This window comes from Macaca fascicularis, chromosome 8, assembly GCF_037993035.2.
Source record: "Macaca fascicularis isolate 582-1 chromosome 8, T2T-MFA8v1.1".
Classification (NCBI taxonomy): domain Eukaryota; kingdom Metazoa; phylum Chordata; class Mammalia; order Primates; family Cercopithecidae; genus Macaca; species Macaca fascicularis.
The window spans coordinates 3,534,025-3,561,076 of NC_088382.1; the positions used below are offsets into that span (position 1 = coordinate 3,534,025).

The 27,052-nt window shown below is 38.8% G+C and overlaps 1 protein-coding gene across 2 annotated transcripts in view; it reads right to left on the minus strand.

Moving 5' to 3' along the window:
• The window catches only part of CSMD1 (CUB and Sushi multiple domains 1), a 2,045,798-nt gene that overhangs the window by 211,092 nt on the left and 1,807,654 nt on the right, over positions 1-27,052 (minus strand). For both annotated transcript variants that reach the window (XM_005562521.5, XM_065518732.2), the window contains exons 38-39: positions 9,083-9,201; positions 3,258-3,327 (exon numbers count right to left, since the gene is read on the minus strand). In XM_005562521.5, coding sequence (XP_005562578.3) covers positions 3,258-3,327; positions 9,083-9,201 — 189 coding nt within the window. The remainder of the gene's footprint in view (positions 1-3,257; positions 3,328-9,082; positions 9,202-27,052) is intronic.

The window sequence follows — 27,052 nt, forward strand, 5'->3', positions numbered from 1 at the left end:
AGTGTCCATCTCAGTGTGGTCGTCATGTTGTGGACTGACTTCCTGCCTCCTGCCTGGGAAGCTCCCTCCATGCCAGACCCTTTCTTATAGGTAAATAGTGTATTTAGAGTTATTGGTAAATATGGTTTTTGTAAAGGGAAGGGAATTTATTTTTATGAAATGGCTAGAGACCTTATATTTTACTGGATTTATACATCTTATTTTGTATGGATTCCTGATTTGGAGGGGGAGAAAGAATGTATAGAATTGTTACTGAAGGACACAGACACACGGTGCTGAAGAGCTCTGTGGTGCAGTGAGACAGGGAGGTCCCAGGCCACCTGCTGTGACGAGAACCTCACTCAGCTGTAGGGCCCTAGAAATCCACGAGACCATTCTGGGGCTTGTCACAAATATTCAACATAGTCAATATTGGTTAAACTCTGAGAACACTGCTTGATATGTTCACCTCTAGAGAAGTGGTTTTATATACAGTGTCTTCATTAGTACCAGTATTTCTCAAAATCAGGTCATGGGATTTCCAGGAGCTCATAAGTAAAATATTATCTCTCTTGAACTTCTCCTCCTAAAATTCCCCGGTTTGGAGTAATCTAAAGGTAACAGCTACAAAAAACCTTTCAATCTCTACAATCGTTCTTTGAGCTTTATCATGGGTCATGTGTGAGTTTTTAAACAATGAAAAAACTTCTATACCCTGTAAAGAATTACGGAAGTTGACATAACTTCAACATGTCCTAATATTTACAATGTTAAATAAAAGAGAAAAGCCTATTATACTTTGCAAATATACGTTAATTATTTGAAAAAAAATCCCATTGTGTAATACAAAGTGACAGCAAAGGCATATTGTATGATTCAATGCCGGCTTAGAACTGATTTCATTGTGAAGTTTAAAAAATTTCAATTCCTGACATTAAGGGAAGGCTCTTCATTTAAAAATAAATAGGCAGATTGATGTTCTGTATGAATCAAAGGCAGTTTAAATTTTTTCCTTTTTAAAATTTTTTTATTTTTTCCTTCCAAATCAAGGCTGGGATTTTAAACGTCTCTACAACTAGCTCTTTGTTTTTAGCTGACATGTTAATCTAGACATTTATTTTTACCAAGAAATAGCTTTTAAAAATAAGACACTGGCCACTAAGGTATATTTTTCACTTGTAAGCAAATACGATATAGGGAAGATAACATAAACAGGCATTCTCTCCTGGATGAGACTATCATAAAGGCTGAAGTTTTGTTTGTTTTACAGGTTTCGTGCAGTTTTATTTTCCTCTACACAATTTCATCTGCATCCCATGCAAGGCAGTTCAATTGTGTATTACTAAAAACCATTGAATACCTACATTTATTTGAGATGTGGGGAAATTAGGCTGTCAGAAGAATGTGTAACAGACAGTAATTACCTGGCTTTCCCTGTGGGTGTCCATGCCACACTATGTCGAAATGAATTCTAAAACGGAATGTGAATAGCTCACAGGACAACTTGAAGGCTATTTTGTGGCCTTTAAAATGGCTAATGTTCATCCATATAGAGCTGACCACTTTCTCCTGACACACCATTTGGCAGTAGCGCATGCTTGAGGCTGACTGTCTGGAGATAAGTGGGTTCTGAGCACACCCCCAGCAATACTTGAGTGTTGGAAGACTGTGGGGAACAATAAAGACAGCACCCCCAGAAGTGTGACTATTATAATGATCCCTGCTCTCTGATATTCATTCCCTAGCTATTCTTTAACTGAAATTCTTGAGTGTCTACCACGTGCTGAAGGTACAGAGGTGAGTGGTGCATGTCTCTGTCACCAAAGCCTTTGGGGATTGTAGAAGGGCAAATTAAAGAGCGATATCGTTAGAGCTCTGCAGGAAGTAAAGTCAGGCACATGGTGGTGGTAGCCCAGGGTAGGGATGACTCACTGCACCTGCAGGTGGGAGCCCAGACAGCATTGAGGAGAGGACACTCTCTCCAGTGCAGAATTCGAGAGGGTGACTAAATCCTCCCATAAAAATTTTAATGTAATATTTGGAAAAAATCAAAAGAAAGGCAGAAAATGTATGATGAACAAGACATGGCAAATTTAAATAAAGACAAGATCGGTACTGCCGATGTTTCCTTTTGTCTCTTTCCTGCAATAAAGCTGGAGTATGGTTAAATACGGGAGCTGTAGGTTAGGATCCCATGGAGACGATAATTTAGGAGGGGACTGTGCCATCTTAAAGATGGGGCATTGGTGCTAAGAATCGCAGGGGAGGACACACTCAGGTGGAAGGGGTGACAGAAGTGAGAAGTCACTTGGATTTAGGGAGTGAGGGAGAAATTTAAGGTAACACCCAGATTTGTTGTTTAGGGAAAAAAAAAGAAAAAGAAAAAAAAAAGCAGGATACTGCTAATAGCATTCTCAGAGGAAGCAGATCCAGGATAACAACAATAGGTTTGGAGAAGCCAATCAGTATGTGGGTTGGGGGTACGGAGTGTTAAGTAACTAATGATGATCCTGCTGAGACAGTACCTGCAAAGCTGGATGGTCACTTGAGCTACAGGTAAAGATTTCTGAATTGGGCTACAACAAATAGGTGATGGGTGAAGCTGGGGGCCTGAATGATGGGGAGCAAAGTCACCCTGACATCACCAACCTTTGTATTGAGGGACTTGTGATCATCACCTACAATGCCCCTGGAATCATTAAGCTCCCATCACATCATCTATGCTAACAGTTTAGCGAGTCTCAAGGCATTAAATACGGGTCTGGAAAGCTTTTTCCTAAAGAAGTCAGCTGATTGTGCCTCCGTGAACTCATCCACAAGATAGTCGCTGGGCTGTTTCCAACATGAAATACTCCATCTCTCCATGGGTAATCTGTCATTCTGAAGTTTGTTTCTGGGAACTTGTTTTTCTGAGGCTAAAGGTCTATACAGAAAACTACTCAGATTTTCAGACCAGCTGCATTCCTTCTTTGCCACAAATTAACAAACTGGCCTTCTGACACGAATGCCATTTTGGTGTAGGGCCTTGAGCAGGCAGTCCTGTCTCTGGTCTATGCAGGCTGACCCAGACACACTGAGAAGACGGAGTTGCTGCATTCTGTGGGGAAGGTGCAGGTTACACTCGTCATTCTGCTCTACTGAATTATGTGCTATTATTATATAACACATGTTTTCAAATTAAGAAATTTAGAAGTGCATCCTTTGATGCCCAAGAGTAGAGCAGGCATGTTCTTCCTAGTGTGTGCACAGCAGCAGAGTTACAGAAGGTGCATCCTTACCAATGCAGAGGGGAGACGGATAGTTCCAACGGCGAACAGTCCCTGGCATACAGGAAATGTGGGAACGGCCCTGTTTAAAAGGAAACAAAAGAAAATCCATATAACTAAAATCAGAGCGATGAAGGATTAAGTGTTTGAGAATATCTGCACTTTTTCCTTTCTTAATTATAAATATTTTAAAATGCAAAAATTGTGAAATCTGTTTTTACTAATGATGATTAGTGAGTCACATTTGCAACCAACATAGAAAAGTATCCATTTTCACCGTGTTTCTTTCTATTAAAAACAAAATCTTGCAATGTTCTTTTGACCAGACCATAATTCGACCCAGCTCCTTTCTTGATACTTAAAGAAGAGTATTGAATTGGGCAAAGTATGTGTTTTTTAAAAAAATGTTTTATTATACTTTAAGTTCTAGGGTACATGTGCACAATGTGCAGGTTTGTTACATATGTATACATATGCCATGTTTGTGTGCTGCACCCATTAACTCATCATTTACATTAGGTATGTCTCCTAATGCTATCCCTCCCCCCTTCCCCCATCCCATGACAGGCCCCGGTGTGTGATGTTCCCTTTCCTGTGTTCAAGTGTTCTCATTGTTCAATTCCCACCTATGAGTGAGAACATCTGGTATTTGGTTTTCTGTTCTCGTGATAGTTTGCTGAGAATGATGGAATAACAGACAAACAGAGAGTCAAATCATGAGTGAACTCCCATTCACAATTGCTTCAAAGAGAATAAAATACCTAGGAATCCAACTTACAAGGGATGTGAAGGACCTCTTCAAGAACTACAAATCACTGCTCAATGAAATAAAAGAGGACACAAACAAATGGAAAAACATTCCATGCTCATGGATAGGAAGAATCAATATTGTGAAAATGGCCATACGGCCCAAGATAATATATAGATTCAATGCCATTCCCATTAAGCTACCAATGACTTTCTTCACAGAATTGGAAAAAAACTACTCTAAAGTTCATATGGAACCAAAAAAGAACCCGAATTGTCAAGACAATCCTAAGCCAAAAGAACAAAGCTGAAGGCATCACGCTACCTGACTTCCAACTATACTACAAGGCTACAGTAACCAAAACAGCATGGTACTGGTACCAAAACAGAGATATAGACCAATGGAACAGAACAGAGTCCTCAGAAATAATACCACACATCTACAATCATCTGATCTTTGACACACCTGACAAAAACAAGAAATGGGGAAAGGATTCCTTATTTAATAAATTGTGCTGGGAAAACTGGCTAGCCATAAATAGAAAGTTGAAACTGGATCCCTTCCTTACATCTTATACAAAAATTAATTCAAGATGGATTAGAGACTTAAATGTTAGACCTAAAACCATAAAAACCCTAGAAGAAAACCTAGGCAATACCATTCAGGACATAGGCATGGGCAAGGACTTCATGTCTAAAACACCAAAAGCAATGGCAACAAAAGCCAAAATTGACAAATGGGATCTAATTAAAGAGCTTCTGCACAGCAAAAGAAACTACCATCAGAGTGAAGAGGCAACCTACAGAATGGGAGAAAATTTTTGCAATCTACTCATCTGACAAAGGGCTAATATCCAGAATCTACAGAGAACTCAAACAAATTTACAAGAAAAACAAGCGTTTTTTTTTTGTTTTGTTTTTTTCATTCGGCAGAATTTATAGCTTTTGGTCTAAAAAAAGGTAGCTTTGGTGGGTGTCTGTGGTTACATGTCACATGAGTACCAGGGTTCGGCAAAGCACTGGGTCAGTTCTTCCTGTATCACAGAAAGAGACTTCACGTTCATCATTTTCTCACTAGACATCCTCACATGTCACATCAACCTGCCTGCAATGAAATTAACCCTCATTACTCAGGGTCTCTTTACCCTGTAAATATATGAATTTTCTATGTTCTACTTTTAAAAATCTGTTCTAATCTTTCTCATGGAAAAAAAAAAATCAAACAGTAGAGGGTTAAATTCAAAGATGTTTTGTGCTACCATCTCTTTCACAATAAAAGAGAAGTGATCCATGAGACCTCTGTGTGTGGTCTATTTTTATTCTTTTTCCTGATTGTGACTCGGTGGCCTTATCAGCCAGGTTTGCTTATCTCATAAATTTCCATTTGCCACCTACAATTGGCATAGAGGCAATTGAAAAACAATTTTTATGTTAAATAATTCCAGCCACACTGGGAAGGCATCAAACAAGCATTTGCACTAATGCAGTTATCAATGGCAAACCGATTCCCTAAGCTCTCAAATATTTCATACTCAATCCATCTGCCACAAAACTAACTTTCTCATACCTCTTGGTATTTTTAAAAGTAGTTACATTAAAGAAGACTATATTTAATTTTAAAGAAGATACTCCAGGCAATTTTGTGCTGCTGGCATTTATACTCTGTGTATCCCCATTCTCTGATTCATTAAATTATCCTTATAAATTTCCTTCTGAAATAGGGATAAACATAAAGTTCAAAAGTCTCAACAAATTTTCATCAGAGACTACCCATAAAATGATCATTTATTACCAATCTAGGTAATATTCTGCTATTGATTTTGGTATAAACATTTCAAATGGGTGATTCTAGCTACAAGTTTTCTAATAAATCAGAACAAGAGAGAACCCTGTGCATTTATGTACTAGTTTTTACCCCAATGGGAATTTTCTTTTTTTATGCTTTAAAAGACCATGAAAACAAGTTGAGAGAAGATGGAAGTCATACATCATTCAATATTCAGCATTTACTTTCAGCATGTGATGTCACGGCAGGCCCCTGAATCTCGCGAGGCATATATATTTATAGACACTCACGTGTGAACTATGCCAGGAACAATGCTTTTCATGACTAATACGTAATTGAAGCATCTGTTGTTCCAAATATATTAATGTGTTAGTAAAATTGTCAGTTGTTAGCAATTAAAAAAAAAAAATCCAGAATCCTTTTTTGCTCATGTGAATGGCAAACAGCAGCTTGCAAACTCAAAGCCTGGCATTGTTTGTAACAAAGCAAAGAAACACAGCTTAGTTTGCACTTGAAAAACAGAGCTAATAAACGGTCTGTTGGACTGTGCAGAAGTGCATCCATAGGCCTGTGTCCCTAAGCAGCATATTCAATAATCCATTATAAGAAATTTCTCTAGTAAAGAATTATTTCTAGTTTCTTCTCTGAGAGCCATCATAATATCACTTGTAAAAGAACACAAAGTATCACCATCGGGTAGAAAGAAGATGAACATCCATGAGCAAGGGCAAATATTAAAGTGTTGGAATTTGAGGGAGAATAGAGGAAACATGATATTTACCTGATTTCAGGCCATTATAAAGCAAGCCCCAAACAAGGCACAAAAACAGCATGTCAGTATAGACTGAGGTGTCCCTCTAAATGAGACCCTTGGGATATGAAAGATAATTCTTTTTTTTTTTTCGAGACGGGGTCTTGCTCTGTCATGCAGGCTGGAGTGCAGTGGTGCAATCTCAGCTCACCGCAACCTCCGCCTCCTGTTTCAAGTGATCCTTCCACCTCAGCCTCCCAAGTAACTGTGACTACAAGAATGCGCCACCATGCCCAGCTCATTTTTGTATTTGTTGTAGAGGTGGTGTCTTGCTGTCTTGCCCCAGCTGGTCTCAAACTCCTGGATTCAAGTGATCCTCGGACTCTGGAATCCCAAAGTGCTGGGATGACAGGTGTGAGCCACTGCACCTGGCCTAGGATAATTCCTTTTACCATATCATGTGGATCAGAAATGTTGTGTCTTAAATATTCAGCCTGAATAGCCTGAGTGTGTTTGGTTACAAACTCATTGACGTAGCTCAACTTTCAGGAGTGCCTACTCACTATAGTTTCTGCTACAGAGACTCGTTCTGCTACCCATCTTTTTGCAGAGTTACAACAATTATTGTGGCACCCACCAAGGTGGTGTTATAATGTAAGTTGTAGGTTTGTTCTTAGAAAGGTGGCTTTGTACATTGATATTGGTTTCTAATAATATCAACAATAGTTTTCCTTTACTAAAGTGTGCCAGTTATTTCACAGATATTTTCTCTAAGCTGAAAGCATACATCACATGGTACCCATGTCCCACGGTTGATCAAGAGTAGTGAGATTTTGTATATAAAGCACTTGGTAATGCATCCCTTTAGCATTCAGTATTTGCCAGCTGCTGTTTGCTCTTAACTTGATTCAGTGCTACACAATATTTACCCCAATGTATGTGCAGAAATTGAATTCCACACAATGGTGTTATTTCACTGCTGTAGTGTTACAAGTCTGCATATAAGAACATGGCTGAACAATTTTCCTTTAAAACCTATCAGTTTCAGTGTCATTATAAACAGACAGCTAAAATATTCGATTACCTGAATTAACTGAAGAGCTGGAATGTCAATCGACACATATGTCTCCTGACTTTAGAATACACATGTTTTGGTTATCAATTTTTATTGCTGGCAGGGAGAATTATATAATAATTATGCCAAGTGATAGAAACTATTCTGAGAGTAGGCTTACTCATTACTCATGGTTAAACTAGAGAATATTAATAATAAATAATAAGAGAAAAATGATTAATCTTGCCATATATTAGATTATAAATCATTCATCAAAACTTTTATATAAAAAACTGTTGGCTGGGTATGGTGGCTCACACCTGTAATCCCAGCACTTTGGGAGGCCAAGGCAGGTGGATCACCTGAGGTCAGGAGTTCGAGACCAGCTTGGCCAACATGGTGAAACCCCCATCTCTACTAAAACTACAAAAATTAGCCAGGTGTGGTGGCAGGTGCCTATAATTCCAGCTACTTGGGAGGCTGAGGCAGGAGAATAGTTTGAACCTGGGAGGCACAGGTTGTAGTGAGCCAAGATCGAGATCATGTCACTGCACTCCAGACTCGGCAACAGAGCGAGACTCCCTCTCAAACAAACAAACAAAATCTCTTTATATAGACGATAGTAAAAGTTCATTTAAAAACTTCTACTTGATCGTTTTTAAAACTTTTTTTTTTTTTTTTTTTTTTTTTTTTTTTTTTTTTTTTGAGACGGAGTCTCGCTGTGTCTCCCAGGCTGGAGTGCAGTGGCGTGATCTCGGCTCACTGCAAGCTCCGCCTCCCGGGTTCACGCCATTCTCCCGCCTCAGCCTCCCAAGCAGCTGAGACTACAGGCGCCCGCCACCACGCCCGGCTAGTTTTTTGTATTTTTAGTAGAGACGGGGTTTCACCATGTTAGCCAGGATAGTCTCGATCTCCTGACCTCGTGATCCACCCGCCTCGGCCTCCCAAAGTGCTGGAATTACAGGCTTGAGCCACCGCGCCCGGCCTTTAAAACTTATTTAATCAAACAAGTTTATCAATCTAATTTATCAAATCTAATTTATCAAAATAAAATATTCTGATGCCTTATCTACCTAGCCCAAAGTGGGCGTTAATGATGACTTATACTGAATGATGAGAACAGTGTGCTGAGTAGGACGCGCACATTCAGAAGCAGATTCAGTTGCTGGCTGCCAGGAGAGGACTTTCAAAGAGATGGTGTTGATACTTTGTCCCTAGAATGCTCTGTGCATAGTTATTGGGAACACACACATTGTGAAATAAAATAATTGTGAAAAATCGAATGCTTAGCTTTGAAAGAGTCCTTTATCACTTAAAAGCTGGTTCCAGACGGTGATGAAGATGACCAACATGCATGGTTTAATATGAATAGTACGATTCACAAGCTAAGTGAGGAAAACCAAATCCACTTTCTGGGTACAAAGTGAGGGCTTTGGCTTTAAGAGAGCTGCACAGCGATGACCGTGCGTGTTAATCCTGAGCACCGAGAAGAAGGATACCTGCAGGGTGTACCCGGGCTCGCACTGGAAGGAGAGCACGTCGTTCACCATGTGCCGATCTCCGATTTTGATGCTGTTGCTGGGGAGGGCTGGTTCTTGGCATGCAGCGAGACCGACAGCTAGAAATGCAAAGAAAAATGCTAGAAGTTATATGATGTGAACAACATTCTTACCGTTTGAATAACCAAAGTTTCCTTCTATTGCTCTCCTGTGGAAATGAACAAAGACTTTAATTCTTTCTCTTGTTATTCTACCAAGAAGACTTTGAGTACCTTTAAATCAGAGCTATGAGTTAATTCTTAAAAATTAAATTATCTCATTTTTATTACACAGTGAATCAAGGCTTTGATGTAAATAACAAAATTTGTTACTTCCACATTGAGTATAAAAGATCCCAACTTCAATATATATATATATTGTAGAAAGTCTCTTCAAAAATTGTGTTTTTATGGTATGTAAAACTCCAAGATATCATCCTCTTACTTTTGTTTTTCAAGCATACTTAGCAGTCTTTATATATATATATATAAAGACTTTATATATATATATATAAAGACTTTATATATATATAAACTTTATATATATATATAAATATATATATATAAATATATATATATATATATAAACTTATAGGTGAATCTGGGAATTCTGTTCTTCTACAAAAAAAAATGAGAAAAAATATTTTATATTCAATCTCTCTCTCTCTTTCTCTTAAAGATAACAAAAAGGATCTCATGAACAGTCTGTTCTTCATTAAACAGAAACAATATTTACAGAACCTAAAGCTGTAATCCTGCACTTTCCTAGATCATATAGTATTGGAACTCAGCCTAAAGTATCACATAAACTAACTCTAAAACACTGAAACCGCTCTGTGTAAATCCTTATCATAAGAATAAACAAGATATGCAGACATTGTATTTTGTAGAATCAAAAATTGATTTCGGTTTATCAAAAGGTACAAACTTTCCATTATGAGATGAGCAAGTTCTGAGGATCTAAAGTGTACAGCACTGGATGTTGATGGATATATTAATTCATTTAATTTAAAAATGCATTTGAAATGGTGCTAAGGACTTGTTGAATACGAATGAATAATTTATTCCATTATTCTAACATATCATGAAGAAATAGTGGAGAAGGGCTTCTCTAGGTAGGCCGGCTACACATTCTTTATGTGGCCTTGGATTCATATTTGAGTTCTTGTACTTCACACCAACAGGAGTGAACTTATCAGATTACTTAATTGACTCAGACTCTCAGAAAGGAAGCTGGGGTGGAGGAGGTGAGTAGGACTTTAGTTAATCAGAAGCAAAAAAAAAAACAACAAAAACCAGCAGGAGAACAGGTCCACGCAGGGGCAGCCACATGCTAGTGGTCCCCAGGCACAGCGAGGACGCAGCTGCCTGCACTGCCCATGGGGCTGGTCGCCACGCAGGGCTCTGCCCTTAGGCCAGTCAGTTTTCTCTGCTCCATGCCTGCTCCGTGTCTCACCAGACTTCACTTTCAGGAAAAAAAAAAAAAGAAAGAAAAAAGCAGCACAAGTGCAAAGATGAAGTGATTAAGAACTTCAAAACCAGCGACCACCAAGCACGAGACCCAGTGTGACTCACGCAGTGTCCACTCAGGAAGCAGCTCTGGGTCATAGCTACAGAGTCAGCACCAAGGCCAAGGGAAATCCTGGGTCATCCCTGCATGGCTGTCACCGTGCCAGACGCATTATACTAACTCCAATCCCCACCAGACCCTCATAGACAGGCTCCTTGTGTCTAATATTAAACAAAAGGCAAAGTGAAGTCCTCCTGGCTGCAGACTTGCACAGGCTGGTGTGTCCGTGTATATGAACCTGATATCTCGTGCGTGGTGAGTTAACAGTGCATTTCCTCTACTGCCTTGATGTTGGAGCCTATAAGAGATACGTCCATCAGTGGTGACCCCAGACCTGCTGAGTTGGAGGCAACACCATTCCAAATCCTTCTCTAGCTTGCTGAGTGTTTCTCCAAATCTGAGAGCGTGAAATGGAGATAGAGAAGTGTCTTCATTTTACAGTACTGGGATTGTTCATTTGAGAATCCATGCTATGGAATTCAGGTCAGAAGGGAAAGCACTGGTACATAAACTAGCTGAGAAATGTCAAGCCACAGAACCCATTGATTCTGTATGGAATGAGTAGGTATGAGGAGTGCCATGAACTTTTACTAAGTTGAAATAGATTTTTCCTTAAATGGCTGTATTTTTAAAAGTATAAAATACCATAAGCATTAAGCAGTAATGTATTTTATTCCTACCACAGATTTTTAAGCCATTGGGGCTTTACATAGAAGATAAAACTGCTAAATATGAAAAAATATCTAAAATCACGTAGGCCTTTAACTTGTTTTACTAATGTAAGTCTAAAATCTTTTGTTTTAACTTTAGAATACAGATTACTACATTTGAATCCCATCCTTTCTTTGCTACCACATATTAGCAAGGTCATCTACCATTCTTCTCTGAGTTTTTTATTTCCCCCTGAAAAAATGTGTACTTAAAATACTAACTATATTTCTAACTACAGTAGAGAATACTAAAAATCTACTTTAGGGTGATACTAAGTCATCATCATTCTGAGATACTTCAAGGACACACCAGGTGTGACACAGAAGGAAGAATATCGATTATGGAAACAGGTTCCAAATATAAAGAAAAAATATTTTGAAATGAAAAGTGAAACATTACAATTCATATTAAAGTCCAGTTACTAAACTTGCATGTTTTACCTATATGATGTGTTTTTATTTATTATATGTTGATTTATATGCAGTTATTATGTATTGATTTATTGTCATTTTTTCCTTTCTTGAATTCTATTCAATTGATCCTCTGGAAAAAAAAATTTGCATTTATATCTGGCCATTCAGGATTTATATTTATAATTATAAATAAATGAATAAAATAAAAACACAAAAAATACCATTTTGACCAGTGTTTAATATGCCCAGACTCAGGAAGCAGTTCTATGCAGAGTACAATATTTGAAATGTTAAAAAAAAACATCTTTTCTTCTCCCTTCACCAGTGTCACTATACATCCAGTATACGTTAGAAGCTAAGAGTACAAAGAGATAAATACCTGGTATGTGTAAGAATATTTTTTAGCAATATTATTTAAAGCTGCTATTATATCCATCCAGAAACGGAGTGACAAAGTGTGTAAGTGATTGATATGATCAGAGCCCAAGTATTTTCCATATGCTGCATTTCGCTCATAAAGATGCACTAATTCGCCTGCAACTAGGAGTAATTCAAGTCACCGTGAGAACAGTGTTTTTTAATTTTTTTATTTATTTTTGAGATGGAGTCTTGCTCTGCCGCCCAGGCTGGAGTGCAGTGGTGCAATCTCGGCTCACTGCAACCTCCGCCTCCTGGGTTCCCGCCATTCTCCCGCCTCAGCCTCCCAAGTAGCTGGGACTACAGGTACCCGCCACCACACCCAGATAATTTTTTTTTTTGTATTTTTAGTACAGACGGGGTTTCACCATGTTAGCCAGGATGGTCTTGATCTCCTGACCTGGTGATCTGCCCACCTCGGCCTCCCCAAAGTGCTGAGAGAACAATATTTTTTTGTCATGGATCAGGGGAAAACACTGCAGACATTTTTATGTCGGTAAAGGTGTGTCAGATGCAGGGGCAGAAAACAGCTGGGCTTGACAGACAGGCAGAGGTGGGGATGTTAAAATAGGGCAAGAGTGGAGCACAGGAGAGCCTGAGCTTTTTAGGGATGGGGTGAAAGCTTTTGAGAGAAATCAACCAACTACAGAATGGATCCAAAACAGAAAAACCAGAAAGGAGGTGGGGAAATGTAGACAGTAACATAGAAGACAAGGTTGTGAACCTTCTGACCTTTAGGGGACAGAAGATCGTCTACTGATGAATTTTTGGTACAGAAAAAAATTAGACTGTTTATATTTATTCCCTGTATTAGTCAAAATGTGAAACAAAGATGATATGATAGAAAGTAGGCAGGGTGGTGCTTCGTAATAAATATGAACTGTATGGAAGGTAAGCTTGAGTCCATACATGTATACATAATTCTTTTTAGATTTTTAAAAAGAATTATGTAGTTTTTAAAAAAAGAATTTAAAAAAGAATTATGTATGATACTTCTTATCATATCATCTTTGTTAGACCGGGCATGGTAGCTCATGCCTGTAATCCCGGCACTTTGGGAGGCCGAGGCAGGCAGATCACCTGAGGTCAGGTGTTCAAGACCAGACTGACCAACATGGCCCTGAAACCCCGTCTCTACTAAAAATGCAAAAAGTAGCTGGGCGTGGTGGTGTGCGCCTGTAATCCCACCTACTTGGGAGGCTGAGGCAGGAGAATCACTTGAACCCGGGAAGCAGAGGTTGCAGTGAGCCAAGGTCGCACCACTGCACTCCAGCCTGGGCAACAGAGTGAGACTCCATCTCAAAAAAATAAAATAAAAAATAAAAATAAAAAGAGAATGCTAATCAACAAGTCTCCCTTTCCTGAAGCATTTTAGAAGAAAGATGTTTACACTGATTGAAACTGATCTCTCACATTGTCAAGCCAGAGGTAGCAGTATCATATAAATAATGGGCAAACCTATAGAAATACACATTTATAAGCTATTTATTTAGACACAAAAGATAGGTATCTAGTAAGACATATACAAATAAAAAGAATTATCCTTAAGGCAGACTAGAAAGAAGTCATAAAACATAACTATGATAGGAAAATTCTAGATTAATTTTCCAGAAGCAGAGATATCTGGGAAAAAGTAAGCTGTCATATTGTTTAGCAAAATTTTCAAGAGAAATAATTTCTACTTCTTTCAAATCATAGCATACATATGCTTTATACCATAAATGATAATATATCATATGGGAAAAGGCAATGTTTCTTTAAAAGGTGGTTCACAGAGCCAGGCACGGTGGCTCATGTCTGTAATCCCAGCATTTTGGGAGGCCAACGCAGGTGGATCACAAAGTCAAAAATTCCAGAGCAGCCTGGCCAACATGGTGAAATCCCATCTCTACTAAGATTACAAAAATTAGCCAGGCGTGGTGGCGCGTGCATGTAATCCCAGCTAATCGGGAGGCTGAGGCAGGAGAATTGCTTAAACCCAGGAGGTGGAGGTTGGAGTGAGCCGAGATCGCACCACTGCACTCCAGCCTGGGTGGCAGAGCAAGACTCCACCTTGGGGGGCGGGGGGCGGGGGGCGGGCGGGGAGGGAAGGGGAAGGTGGTTCACAAACTATTAGGTTGCCTATCACTTTTAATGGCAAAAGCTACAATTATTTTTGTGCCAACCTAATATATAACTCTGAATTCCCAGGTCCCCTGATTAAATGTGAAGACAACATAAAGGTAATTCTCGTGCAATCTAAACATTTAGAAACGCTTAAACAAAAAAGAACAAAGCACAGGCAATGGGAAAGGAGGTAAGTCTTATGTACTGTAGTGTTTTATATAATATTATCCATGGATACATTTTGTGTTCAATTCCAATGTTAAAATTTGGACATTTACAAATATGCTTCTAAGTAAAGTTGCAATTAGATGTAGAATGTAGCAAAAGAAGTTTTTAAACCCCATGAATATAGCCTATGAAAGCAAAGAATATAAAACACAGCCATTAAGAAGATGAGTGTCCTAATTTGACCAAAAATAGTTTAATGGCTTCACCTACCACTGATCATAAAATGTGAGCATTAAGAATCAGAATATAACAATAAGCCTCATCAGGTCCCTGGAATTTATTGTAGCCATTTTTCTAAATCCATCAGGTAAAATTCTGAGAAGAGTTTGCTTAAATCTTCCAAATGAAAATGATTTTAGAACACATGATAAACATGCAATTTTAATCAAATACTTAGAACAGGACAAATGGGACTTTTGTAGATATTACAAACTGAAATGACCTTGGGCAATTTTTCTCAATTTTGCATGACTGGTAGAGTGTAAAGTTTTCAAACATCACAATTAGAAAAAAAAAAAAAAGATATTTCAGACAGACTAGAGAGCTCAAAACAAAAAAGTTGATAAACAGAGAGTGAGGGAAGCAGACCCAAGTGAAGAGATTAATAGAGGAGTAGCATGAAACAGGGTCAAAAAATCAAAATACAGGCACGTACAGATACCTGAGTATTCAACACCCAGGCAGACCACGAACACTATGTGGAACATAAGTGGTTATTCTCCAATTTTGAAAAGAAAACAACTTATAGGCTATAGTGTTTATTGTAATTAACTAAATAATTATTCTTTGGTACACAACACGCAGATGAAAATTCCTCTTTTTCTAGATGCACGTAGGTATGGTACACCCTAACACAGAGGTGCTGATGATTATTTTTATAAACTCTTAATTTGAAAAATTGCATTAAAGTTGAGATAATATGCTGGAACATGGGTGAAGAAAGAAACCAAGTCACCCAAGAAGACATCATGTGAGCCTGACAATGGATGAAGTAAATGTCAAATGCCATGATTATAGACAACTATAAATGTGTACCTCTGCACCCAGACTTCTACGCCACAGTGTGTAAGGAGTCAGTAAGTCTTCATCACACACACAAAAAATCCATACAGAAAACGCCATTAATAACATAGTACCTTAAGAAAGAAAATAAACTACTGTTTAATTTATCATCTGGGAAGTTTAGATTGTTTGTAGAGGTAAAAAGATTTTGTCTCATCTGTAAACTGTTGGCAGCTTTGACATCTACCATAAAAGCTATTTCTATTATTTCCACTTGTTACATCCTACAGTCTCTTCAAAGCATAAAGGAGTGCGTATCTGGTGTCAAGGGAAGTGACAAAATACCTTTGGGGCAAGTAAAACGTTCTCTCTCTCTCTCAGGGGTTCACAAATTATATTAGCATTTTACTGGTGCAGAGAAACTCTGCAGTGATGAACTCTCATCAAGTTTATTTAATACATGGTTTGCAAAATTTCTCTGGTCACAGGACTATTTTGGTCTGCGCACCACCCACCAACAACCTGGATCAGTATCCTCATTCATGGGCAGATGGTGAGTAATGTATTCAAGGTCATAAACCAGGAAATGACATAGCCTGTCTATTACACATGGATAGGAATCATGAGTCTCAGTGAATTACGGACTCCACCCCAAACAGTACAGCCAAGTTGACATGCTAGGAGAAACTACAGGAGAAAAGTTTCAGGATTTTGGATTTGGCAATGATTTTTTGATATGAGACCACAGTTACAGGCAACAAAAGCAAAAATATACAAACGTGACTACGTCAAACATGAAAAAGAAAACAATGGAGTGAAAAGTCTACATTCTGCTGCTAAGTGAAATAAGCCAGTCACAAAAAAGACAAATATTGTATGATTCCACTCATATCAACTATCTCTAGTAGTCGAAATCATAGAAAAAAAAGTGGAAATGTGATTGCCTAGGGCTAGGGGTAGCAGATAGACAGAATTAGTGTTTAATGAGTGCAGAGTTTTGCCAGATGTGAACATTGTAGAGATTGGCTACAAAACAAAGTGTGTATACTGAAAACTACTGAATTGTACACTTAACAATAGCTAACACAATGTCATGTTATTTATATTTTTATCACAGTGAAAAGGACTGGGCAGCCCACTGAGTCTAGAGCTAGAAATATAGCACAAGTTTGAACAAGTCACCTGTGAGATATGGCACGGTTTCTTTTCAAACAGCCTGCTCAGCTTCTTATTCTCTAATTCCAAGTACCCCCCACTTTCTTCTCCTTTTCTTCTTTCTGGTTTCGCTACATGCCCAGACATGTCACAGCCCCAGCTCACATGCCTTTCCTTATTTGAGAATGGACTGGCTCTCTAGTCATCTGTGGATGACCCCTTCCTCCTCTCCCCTCTCTCCCATCACACGCCCACCTCATCTAAGAAAGTTTAAATCTTTAGCCAGTTGAGTCTAGCTTAAATTGTGCGGTCCGACCCCAGCCAATGGGGAAAGGACAGGTGCAGGAGTCGCGTTAAGAATAAAAGTTTCTATTCTCCTTTGTTTGGGGTGCTCTCGTGGCAGCCAGCCTGCTAGAAACAGCCTCCTGTGCAAAAGTAAATGTGCTTTGCTGAGAAATCCTTTGTTTGCTCGTTTTTTGTTGTTGTTGTTGTTGTTTTTGAGACGGAGTCTCGCTCTGTCGCCCAGGCTGGAGTGAGTGGCGCTATCTCAGCTCACTGCAAGCTCCGCCTGCTGGGTTCACGCCATTCTCCTGCCTCAGCCTCCCGAGTAGCTGGGACTACAGGCGCTGCCACCGCACCCGGATAATTTTTTTATATTTTTAGTAGAGACAGGGTTTCACCGTGTTGGCCAGGATGGTCTCGATCTCCTGACGTGGTGATCTGCCCACCTTGGCCTCCCAAAGTACTGGGATTACAGGCATGAGCCACTGCACCTGGTCCGAGCTTTATTTCTAACAGCACCTCTAATTTGTGTTTTACCCTCCCATAGCACAGACTGTACTGCATTTTAAGTCTTTTGTTTACAGCTCTCTCACTCTTTAACTTTAGCTCCTAAAGATTGGTGACTGTCTCCAAGATCTTGAATGGCCATGGTGAATTTAATTTTCAATGAATTCATGCATCATGCACAACTAAAGGAAATACAAAGCAGTTCATAAATAAGTGAAGATCAAAAATTGTTCACACATTAAAATAGTGAACTATGTAAGTTTTTATTTAAAATGGACTATCGAAAACAAGATATGATCACAGAATCTATCCCTGATTTCTTTAAAGCATTTTCCCACTGATTGGATGTTATTACCTAATAATTAAATGACATGAAAACAAACGAGTCAACACACTTGGGTGATGAACGAGTTGCCACACGAGTTAGACATGTCAGAATAAAGAGGGTACACAATGTTGAACCACTGAAGGATTTTTAGCAGGATATACTTAATGATCTGATCAAAGTGTCATTTTGGAATAAATCTGAGCTTGGTGTTGTGTTGAAAAATGTTAAGGACAGAAAGATCACTTGAAATTTATGACTACAGTTCATGAGAATGACAAGATTTGGGGGAACAGATATTTTAAGATGAGAAATAAACAAGTGCCCTAACAAGGTAGTTTTTAAAAGGCTTAAATGCCAATTACAGATCTCTTATAAAGTATCGCATGACTTCCTGGTGAACTGTGATCGAAGCCCTCTGGGAAAGAAAGTTTTTACTTCATTTTTACTTATTCAACAGGACGTAAAGAATCGACAACCTGGCGAAGGAGAGTGGAGGGACTCCAAACATCCCAGCCTGATTTCCACTTCAAATACTGTTTCACTTTTTAACACTCAAAACTTTACTCACCAACCACCTGAATACCACTTACATGTCTAAAGTCCACTCCCCTGTGTCTACAGTCTTGATCAAAAGTATGACGGGACTGAAGTTTTCATAAATGATTAGCTGGTGGTTGGCTAAGTCACAGAGCCACTAGTCATTACTTATTCCATTTCTAGAGTCTTTATTCCCTGGTTACTTACCATGAAAAATTTGCAAGACCTGCAGTAGAATAGAGAATTCTTTCAAGTTTTAACATCCAAGAGATAAATTTGGTAGAATAACATCATGAATTCTAAAGCTAGTAAAAATATCCTGAAACCAAAGGAATGATTTTAAAAAACAGAATAATCATAATTTTCAAGTGAGCACCACTTGTCAATGAGACAATATACTTCTGTATCTAGGTCTCTATTGAAATATCTTCTCTCTAGTATCATCCTTTTAGATTGACCTATTATTTGGGAAGAGAGGATATATGTGTGCTCAGATAATGCCAGTTTAATACTTGCTAAATATTTTGCATCCAATGTCTCTATATTTGGGCTCAGAAACCCACTGTGACTCAACAGTTTTCCTTTCTGTAGCATGCTTCTGTTCCCAAAGGCTATACCTAACTAAATGATATCATATTTAATGAAAGTAAACTTACTCAAAAACTTAAGGATCTACAAAATCCTAAGAGTTGCCTTATGCAGTAAATCGAGTCCTTGCCTGTCTCAGAACTATGTAGAGTCAATGACTTCCAATTACTCTTAGAATAAATCCTGGGCTACAACGTACTGCGCACTGTGGCTCTTGCCCCCCTTTTTCAACCTCGTTTCTTTCCTTTTCTTCATTTTCTTCCTTTTCTGATTGCTCACAGCCCTTCCTGGTTTGTTTGTTTTGTTTCACAAATGTGCTAGGTTCTTTTCCACCTGGGGTCTCTGTATTGATATTTTATTTCAATTACAGCGTTTTTTTTCCTAAGTGTTTTTATGGCTGACTACTGCTCATTTTCTTTCCAGGGATACTTTTAATCTGAGGTTCTGCTGTCATCTGCACCTCAGAACCCTGCCAATTTGCTTCAAGGTGCTTATAACCTACAACCAGATTTAGGTATTTTCTTTCTAATTGTGCCCCCACCTCAAGAATGTAAATTTGACATTAGCAGAGACCACATTGATCTTGTTGTCTGGTTGTGACTCTACTTACAGAGTCAAGAGGGCAGAGCGGGACATATGAGTGGAGTGTGTGAAATCGGTGGTGCACGTAGGGAACCTACAGGACACTTAAGCGGGGCAGGGAAGGGGAATGGAGAAAGAATCACCCTCAGGGGAGTTGTGAGGAAGGCCCACATGCGCTCTGCGAAGGTCATTCCTAACGAAAAACAAACCAAACATCATCTCCCATGAGGCACAAGGGCAGATGCACCCAATGGCAGTTGTCAATTTCCAGTGAAACCCTTTCCCACATGGGTAACATTCTAAAACAGCAGTGGAGTGAGAAGCAGCAAAATTTGTTTCATGATTGATGATTTTCTGAAGCATTAACCAGGAGTTCAGCTTGTAAGTGCATGACGTTACTCATAGGATCTACCTCTTAAATAATTGAGGGAATCGTAAGTGGCTGTCCCGAGAAGTGATTGTAGGATAAGCCCGCCCCTGCCCCTGCCTTGTCAAATACATTACAATGGAAACTCCAAAGACTTGTCAAGGACAACTTTATTTCAATCATTTTATTTAGGAAGGACGTCAACTGAAGCACCATGTGATTAGGTAATTGTAGGGAGACCCCCTGAAACTATTGCTATGGAATAAAAGATGAAATGCTCCTGATTATTGTAAATACAAAATTGCATGCAGGATTGTGTAAAGACAATGCCAGGTTGGACTGCCAGAATGAGCCAACAGTGCGTGATGTACTTCCCCCCTGCAGAGAGCCTATGAACGGACGTGCAGTCAGGGAGGTTTCACATCAACAAGATTCCTATCCCAGAAAAGCAGATGTTCATAGCTCTAGGAATGGAATGTGACCCTTGTGGAGAGCCTATAAACGGACGCATGAGGGGCGCCTGTCCATATGGATAAGATAGGGCTATAAATGCCCTCTCTTGCCACGGCTCTTCTAGGCCTCTTTAGGTTAAGGAATACTCCCTTCTGAGAATTTCTGGTGTAACTGGTTGTCTAGCTTCACGTACTGTTTCTAAGGATTGTTTGTGACCAGCTTTTGCTGCAACTGTTACTGCTGATTAATATCTTGCTAATCATAGGTTATGGAAAGACTGTGTTTCTGTTTTAAGGCTCTGTTAGAAATTACTGATGCACACACTATATTGTAAATTCTTATCTCTGTATACTGTGCTTCTGCATACAGATGTTATGTTAAAGAATTACTTCATCCTCATGTGACCATCTCACCTCATAATCAAATGACCCTAAATCCCCCACTAACCTACCCCCGCCCTCACTAAACTTAATAATAAATGTTGGTATATCCAGTGCATGGGCGGCACCGTGGGACCAGAAGGCAGTGACCCTCCTGGACCCAGCTTTCACTATCTTGTGTGTTTCTATTATTTCTCGACCTGCCGATCTGCCTGGGAACTAAGAGAGAGCCCCATTGCATTGTGGGCTGCTGGCCAGATCCCACAATAGGTAATTTATTTTGGACCTGTCCCTTACATTGAGTAATTGTTAAAAGGCCAAAATATCACCAGTAGAAGTAAAGTTTTCATCTGTTATTAGTTTTTTGTGTTACATTCAACACACAAATAAATATTGAATGCCTAAAATAATATTGTAGAAGTGACTTTACATTCCCAGAAGAGGCTCTGGAAATCTCTGTGATGTAAGACAGAAGCCAGAATTTACGTTGTTTTAGATACTTCCATGGTCCTTGGTGTACTGAGAACAGTAGGGATGAGAGAGACATGAATAATTATTGATCGATGTTAATGAAAGCAATTTTAATAGGACACAAGAATGCATTCTTTGTGGCCAAACTGTGAAGCTGAAGGTGGGTCTTAGGAAAATTGTTTGAAATGCATATGTGGAAAAAGATCTTCTGGAATGCAGTAAGTGTCTTAACATGAGGCAATTAAGAAGATTATTTCATTACACTATGGGGTGAATGCTAGTTTATACGGTGCTTCCTCTGTTGGAGATAGTAAGCTCTTGTCTCTGAGTGCACAGAATGAAATCTCTGTAAACACACTTGCTATATCGGAGTTCTGCTTTCTCCGTATCTCGCATTTCCTGTGATGTTACTCATGCCCACCAAAATTCAAATTGAGAACTCTCCTCAGTAGTGTTAATGTAATATTTAAGTGCCATGAAAGCATGTATTAATAATTTGAATGTACTTATAAGGATTATTGTAATTATAGGGAGCTAATCCAAGTTATCTACATTCAATTATGGCAACGTCCTGCTAAAAATGTTTAGTATGTTTTATTTCAAAGGACATAGGCATTTTCCAGAATTTTAATCCTCATTTAGATACTTCCTTCTAGGTACCTGTGTTGAGATGAGGAAATGAAATGTAGCTCATACTTAATCACTAAAAACAAGAATTAAGGAAGTATTTTAATGGCACATTCATAAGAAGCATGACTTCACAGTAATATTCTATTGACCAATTTAATCATCAGCATAGTCACCTGCAGAAATTAATTCAGTTAATTATATTATGTTCCCAACATTATATCAAAAATTGAGACAGAGTCTGGGCACAGTGGCTTAAGCCTGTGATCCCAGCACTTTGGGAGGCTGAGGTAGGAAGATGGCTTAAGCTCAGGAACTTGTGACTAGCCTGGGCAACATGGTAAAACCCTGTCTCTATTAAGAATACAAAAAATGAGCTGAGTGTGGTGGCATTCAGTTTCCGTCCCAGCTATTCCAGAGGCTGAGGTGAGAGGATTGCTTAAGCCCAAGAGGTTGAGGCTGCAGTGAGCTGAGATCATGCCACTGCCCTCCAGCCTGGGCCACAGAGTGAGATTCTGTCTCAAAAAACAAACAATAAAAATTGAGACATAAAGATCACTTCTATATTTTCTAGAAAAATTTTTAAAAGACTATATTCTCATAAACAACAAGTACCTTTTAGAATACAGAACTAAGAAAGAGGTTCTCTCTCTTAATTACTGTGTTTTCTTTTCAAAAAGATAATTATATAAGTACATACTATTTCCTTTTATGATTTTATTGTCAGAACATTTAAAGCTAAATGTAAAGCCTAATAATATTTTAAAAATCTAGGTGTCTAATATATTTACATCTTTTTCTTTGGTTTGGCTGCCTTTAAAAATTTTTCCGTTAAATATTTTTTTTTATTGCACACACTTTTTAATGTTGCATCAAATACTTAAAGAGAAGGCACCTTACTACTTTAAAAAATCTAGATATATTTATTTTTTTACATGTTTAACTATGTATTTTTGAGTGAAATTTTATTCACTCATGACATATTTTTTCACTATATATCTAACTACCAATTATATAAAAACATACAAGAATGACTTAATCATGTATAATAAGTTTTGAACTTGGTGCCTTTGAAATAGTAGTACTATATCACAAAATTATCTACATATGTTAATAATTGCAAAATATAAAAGTCTGAATCAAATCAGGTATAATAGCAAAATATTTATGTTTAGATTATAATGATAAAAATCATTTGACTAAAGAGAAGTAATACTTTGAACTTTCACCTATACTAAAAATGTAGAAACAATGTCTCAGTTTTACTCCTACCTGGTAAAGAAATAGCATCAATTCAAATAATGAAAGAGTTGTTATATTTGTTTTCTTTCAATTATCTCTTCTTTCCTCATAACCACAAATCACTGATTCAAACTCCTACCTTATTCAGAATATACTGTAAATATGATACTGCAATTTTTCTATCAGGATTTTCTACTTCTACTTCTTTCTTTCCTTTCTTTCATCCCTCTCTCCCTCCCTCCATCTCTCCCTCCTTCCTTCCCTCCCTCCTTTCTTTCCTTCCTTTCTTCCTTTTCTCCCTTCCTGCCTGCCTTCCTTGCCTGCCTGCCTTCCTTTTTTTCCTTCCTTCCTTCCTTTCCATTTTTTCTCCCTTCCTTTCCTTCCTTCCTTCCTTCTTTCCTTCCTTCCTTCCTTCCTTCTTTCTTTCTTTCTTTCTTTTTTTTTTCTTTTCTTTTCTTTTCTTTTCTTTTTTTCCTCCCTCCCTCCATTCCTTCCTGAGGTTGCCTTTGCCATGGCTTTCATGTTTAAGGCCCTGTTCCCTCTGCATAGGGTTCTGCATCTGAGAGCAGAGCTTTAGACGTGGGAGTATGGCTTCCACATTGGACCATGTCTACTGCTGGGCTACTATTTAAGAAAGAGCAACTTAAATTTGCTTTGCAGGATATCTTAGTATTATATCTTATGGATTCTAAACATATTTTGTTAACTTCACTGGGTTTCCTAGTAATGAATGTGAATTAGGAGAAAAAGTAACCTTTTAAGAAAGGCAGTGAAATAAAAAGCTTACATAGATAGAATTACTTTGGAGCTATTTTGATTCAGTGGCATAAATTAACGCTAAAGAAGCTAGGATAACTGCAGCAGTCTTTTGCTTGAGTTCAAACACACCGATTAGGTTTATAATATTAATTTTGGATAGATGTCATTAGATGAGGTATTTAATGTTTCACTGTCTTGTTAGAAGCAAGCTAAATTAGAAATAACTTGGAAAGACAGAAATACCTATAAGCTGAATCATAATCATAGTCAAATTTAGTAAAAAGGCCTAAAAGTGAAAAATGTGATTAAACAAGCATTATTATATATTAAAACAAAATAGTTTCTATTGTAAGCAATCTCTAAATGCAAAGCAATCCTTAATTAGAGGGAATCATTCTGCTAATAATTGTTTTTTTTTTTTTTTTTTTGAGACGGAGTCTTGCTCTGTCACCCAGGCTGGAGTGCAGTGGCCGGATCTCAGCTCACTGCAAGCTCCGCCTCCCGGGTTTACGCCATTCTCCTGCCTCAGCCTCCCGAGTAGCTGGGACTACAGGCGCCCGCCACCTCGCCCGGCTAGTTTTTTTGTATTTTTTAGTAGAGACGGGGTTTCACCGTGTTCGCCGGGATCGTCTCTCGATCTCCTGGCCTCGTGATCCGCCTGTCTCGGCCTCCCAAAGTGCTGGGATTACAGGCTTGAGCCACCGCGCCCGGCCCATTCTGCTAATAATTAATCTTTAATGAGAATACACATTAAATTTAATTCTGTAATTTATCTGTGAACATCTCTGAATGTTTTCACAGTTATGATGAAATCCATCACTATGTTAAAGTTATGTGGGAGACAGATAGATAGATTTCATTTTAAAATGAGCATTCAAGAAAAGCTTCTTCACAGTTAACCTAAAAAATATTTTAGTATTCGTATAACTATCCTTGAACTAGGGCAATTTTCAAACCCCTAAGACCCTTAAAATTTCTAGAGTGATTTTAAAACCTACTAGAGAAGTTTTCAAATCCTTAAATTGTAAAACCCTGTGAATTAGAACAATGTAAAAATCCCATCCACTTGGGATGTAGAAATCTGCAAAATAAAACATCCCTCCTACTTCAACAATGTAAAAATACTAAACTATAAAATGATAGCTTTTCTTGAACCCATCTGGGAGCTGCGTGGCACGTACCCAGGTGACCTCATTTCCTTTTTTGTCTGTCTGTTTTTTGCCTCTCCTCTCCTCTCTTCTCCTCTCCTTTCTTCTTCCCTCTCCTCCTCCTTGTACTCCTCTTCCTCTTCTTTTCTTTCTCTCTCTCTCTTTCTTTCTTTCTTTCCTTCCTTCCTTCCTTCCTTCCTTCCTTCCTTCCTTCCTTCCTTCCTTCCTTCCTTCCTTCCTTCTCTTTCTTTCTTGTCTTCCTTTTTTTTCTTTTCTTTTCTTTTCTCTTGACACGGTCTTGCTCTGTCTCCTAGGCTAGAGTGCAGTGGTGCAATCATAGCTGTCTGTAGCCTCAGCCTCCTGGGCTCAAGTGATTGTCCCACCTCAGCCTCCTGAGTAGCTAGGACTACAGGTGAGGCCACCGTGCCTAGCTAATTTTGTAGTTTTTATAGAGATGAGGTTTTGCCATGTTGCCCAGGCTGGTCTTGAACTTCTGGGCTCAAGCAATCCACTCACCACAGCCTCCCAAAGTGCTTGGATTACAAGCGTAAGCCACCATGCCTGACTTGGTGACCTCATGTCTAAAGGACAAACTCCCCCAGAAGAGACGAGACCCACATGCTATGTGTGCAGTGAAACAATGGGGAAAGGTGACCAGAAAAGAACCATCTCCTTAACGTGTGTCAACTGCTGCAAGTGGAGCCTGGGCCTTGTGTGGCTCTGGACCCAGATGCAAGGGGAGTCTGCCGTTCCATCCAGAGGCCTCTATCAGGGGACTATAAGAAAGGCTGGGGGCACAGCTGGAGCCCAGAAAGAGCTCTCCCAGCCTCCAGTGCGGAGGCTCTGTTACGAGAGGGCTTGAAACACCATGCATGTCCCTGAAGCTTTGCTCTTAGGAAACACAAATCTTGAACTACTACAGGGGAGCAGCAAAACTAACTGTTTCAGGTTCTCATATTATACATAAAGTGACATAAGATTATTTGAAGGTAAGCTCTACTCTATAAAAGGTGTGTTTCAATCTCTAGGAGACCATGACAATATTAAAAAACCTTACCTAATAAGCCCATAGTAGGGATAACTGGGGCAATAAAAATACTTAATTACACCAAAAGCTGTCAGAGAATGTGGAAGAAATAATAAAAAACCAGATGGGGTAAATAGAAACACTCCAATCTTGGGGCCCGTGTGTTCGATCCTGTTGTTCCTCCCACCAGCTTCCACCAGATCAATACTGAGTTCAAAAATAGTCACTGTCACCTTCTTGCCCAGCAGTAAGATCCATCCTGTACACCTTGAGGTTAGGCTTTGTAATTTCCAGGATAAACCAATATTATCACTGTTCACATAGTTGCGATCTAAGATATTTGGATATGTGTTTTGTTTTGGTTTCATTGGTTTTCTTTAGAAGAGAACGCAGAGCAAGAGTGACACCTGTGTCAATTCTCCAATGTCCAGTTAAGTTAAATAACGTGAACAAAGACTAAATGGCTGCAGAATATATTGACAATGCAAAGGTGCTGATCTTTTTTGCTTTTACTTGGATTCTGTAAGATCACAGAGAATCTAGATCGCATACATTAAACCAGACCTTCTGGGAATTGCTTTTGCTATCAATACTATTTTACAGCCCATCTTTCAAATATAAGTGTTTGGTGTTTGTTTGAGAAATTTCCACCAGTGTCCATGTGGATGTACTATGGTTAAGGGGGCCTAGTTTTCACTTCTGTATGAGAAAAGAACTCCTGAGATGGAAGTAGATGTAGATAAGCCTTCATGGCACAGGTTTTAGAACCAGGCAAACTTGATCCTCAGTATGGACTCACAAGCTCCTTGATTCTCCAGACAGTTTTCAGAGAGAACTGGTGTCATCGTTTGTAAAACAGCCATCTGTACGTCACCTTCCTGATAGGGTAGTCTGGATAGCTTGCAAGGTACTCAGTAAATGGTATTTGTAATCAAATGCACTTTTCATGCCTGCCTCTGCATGCCGTCTGTTTTTAACAGTGTGGCTAGGACCCAGGAAGGCTAAAAATGCTCTATGCTATGCTTCTTCATT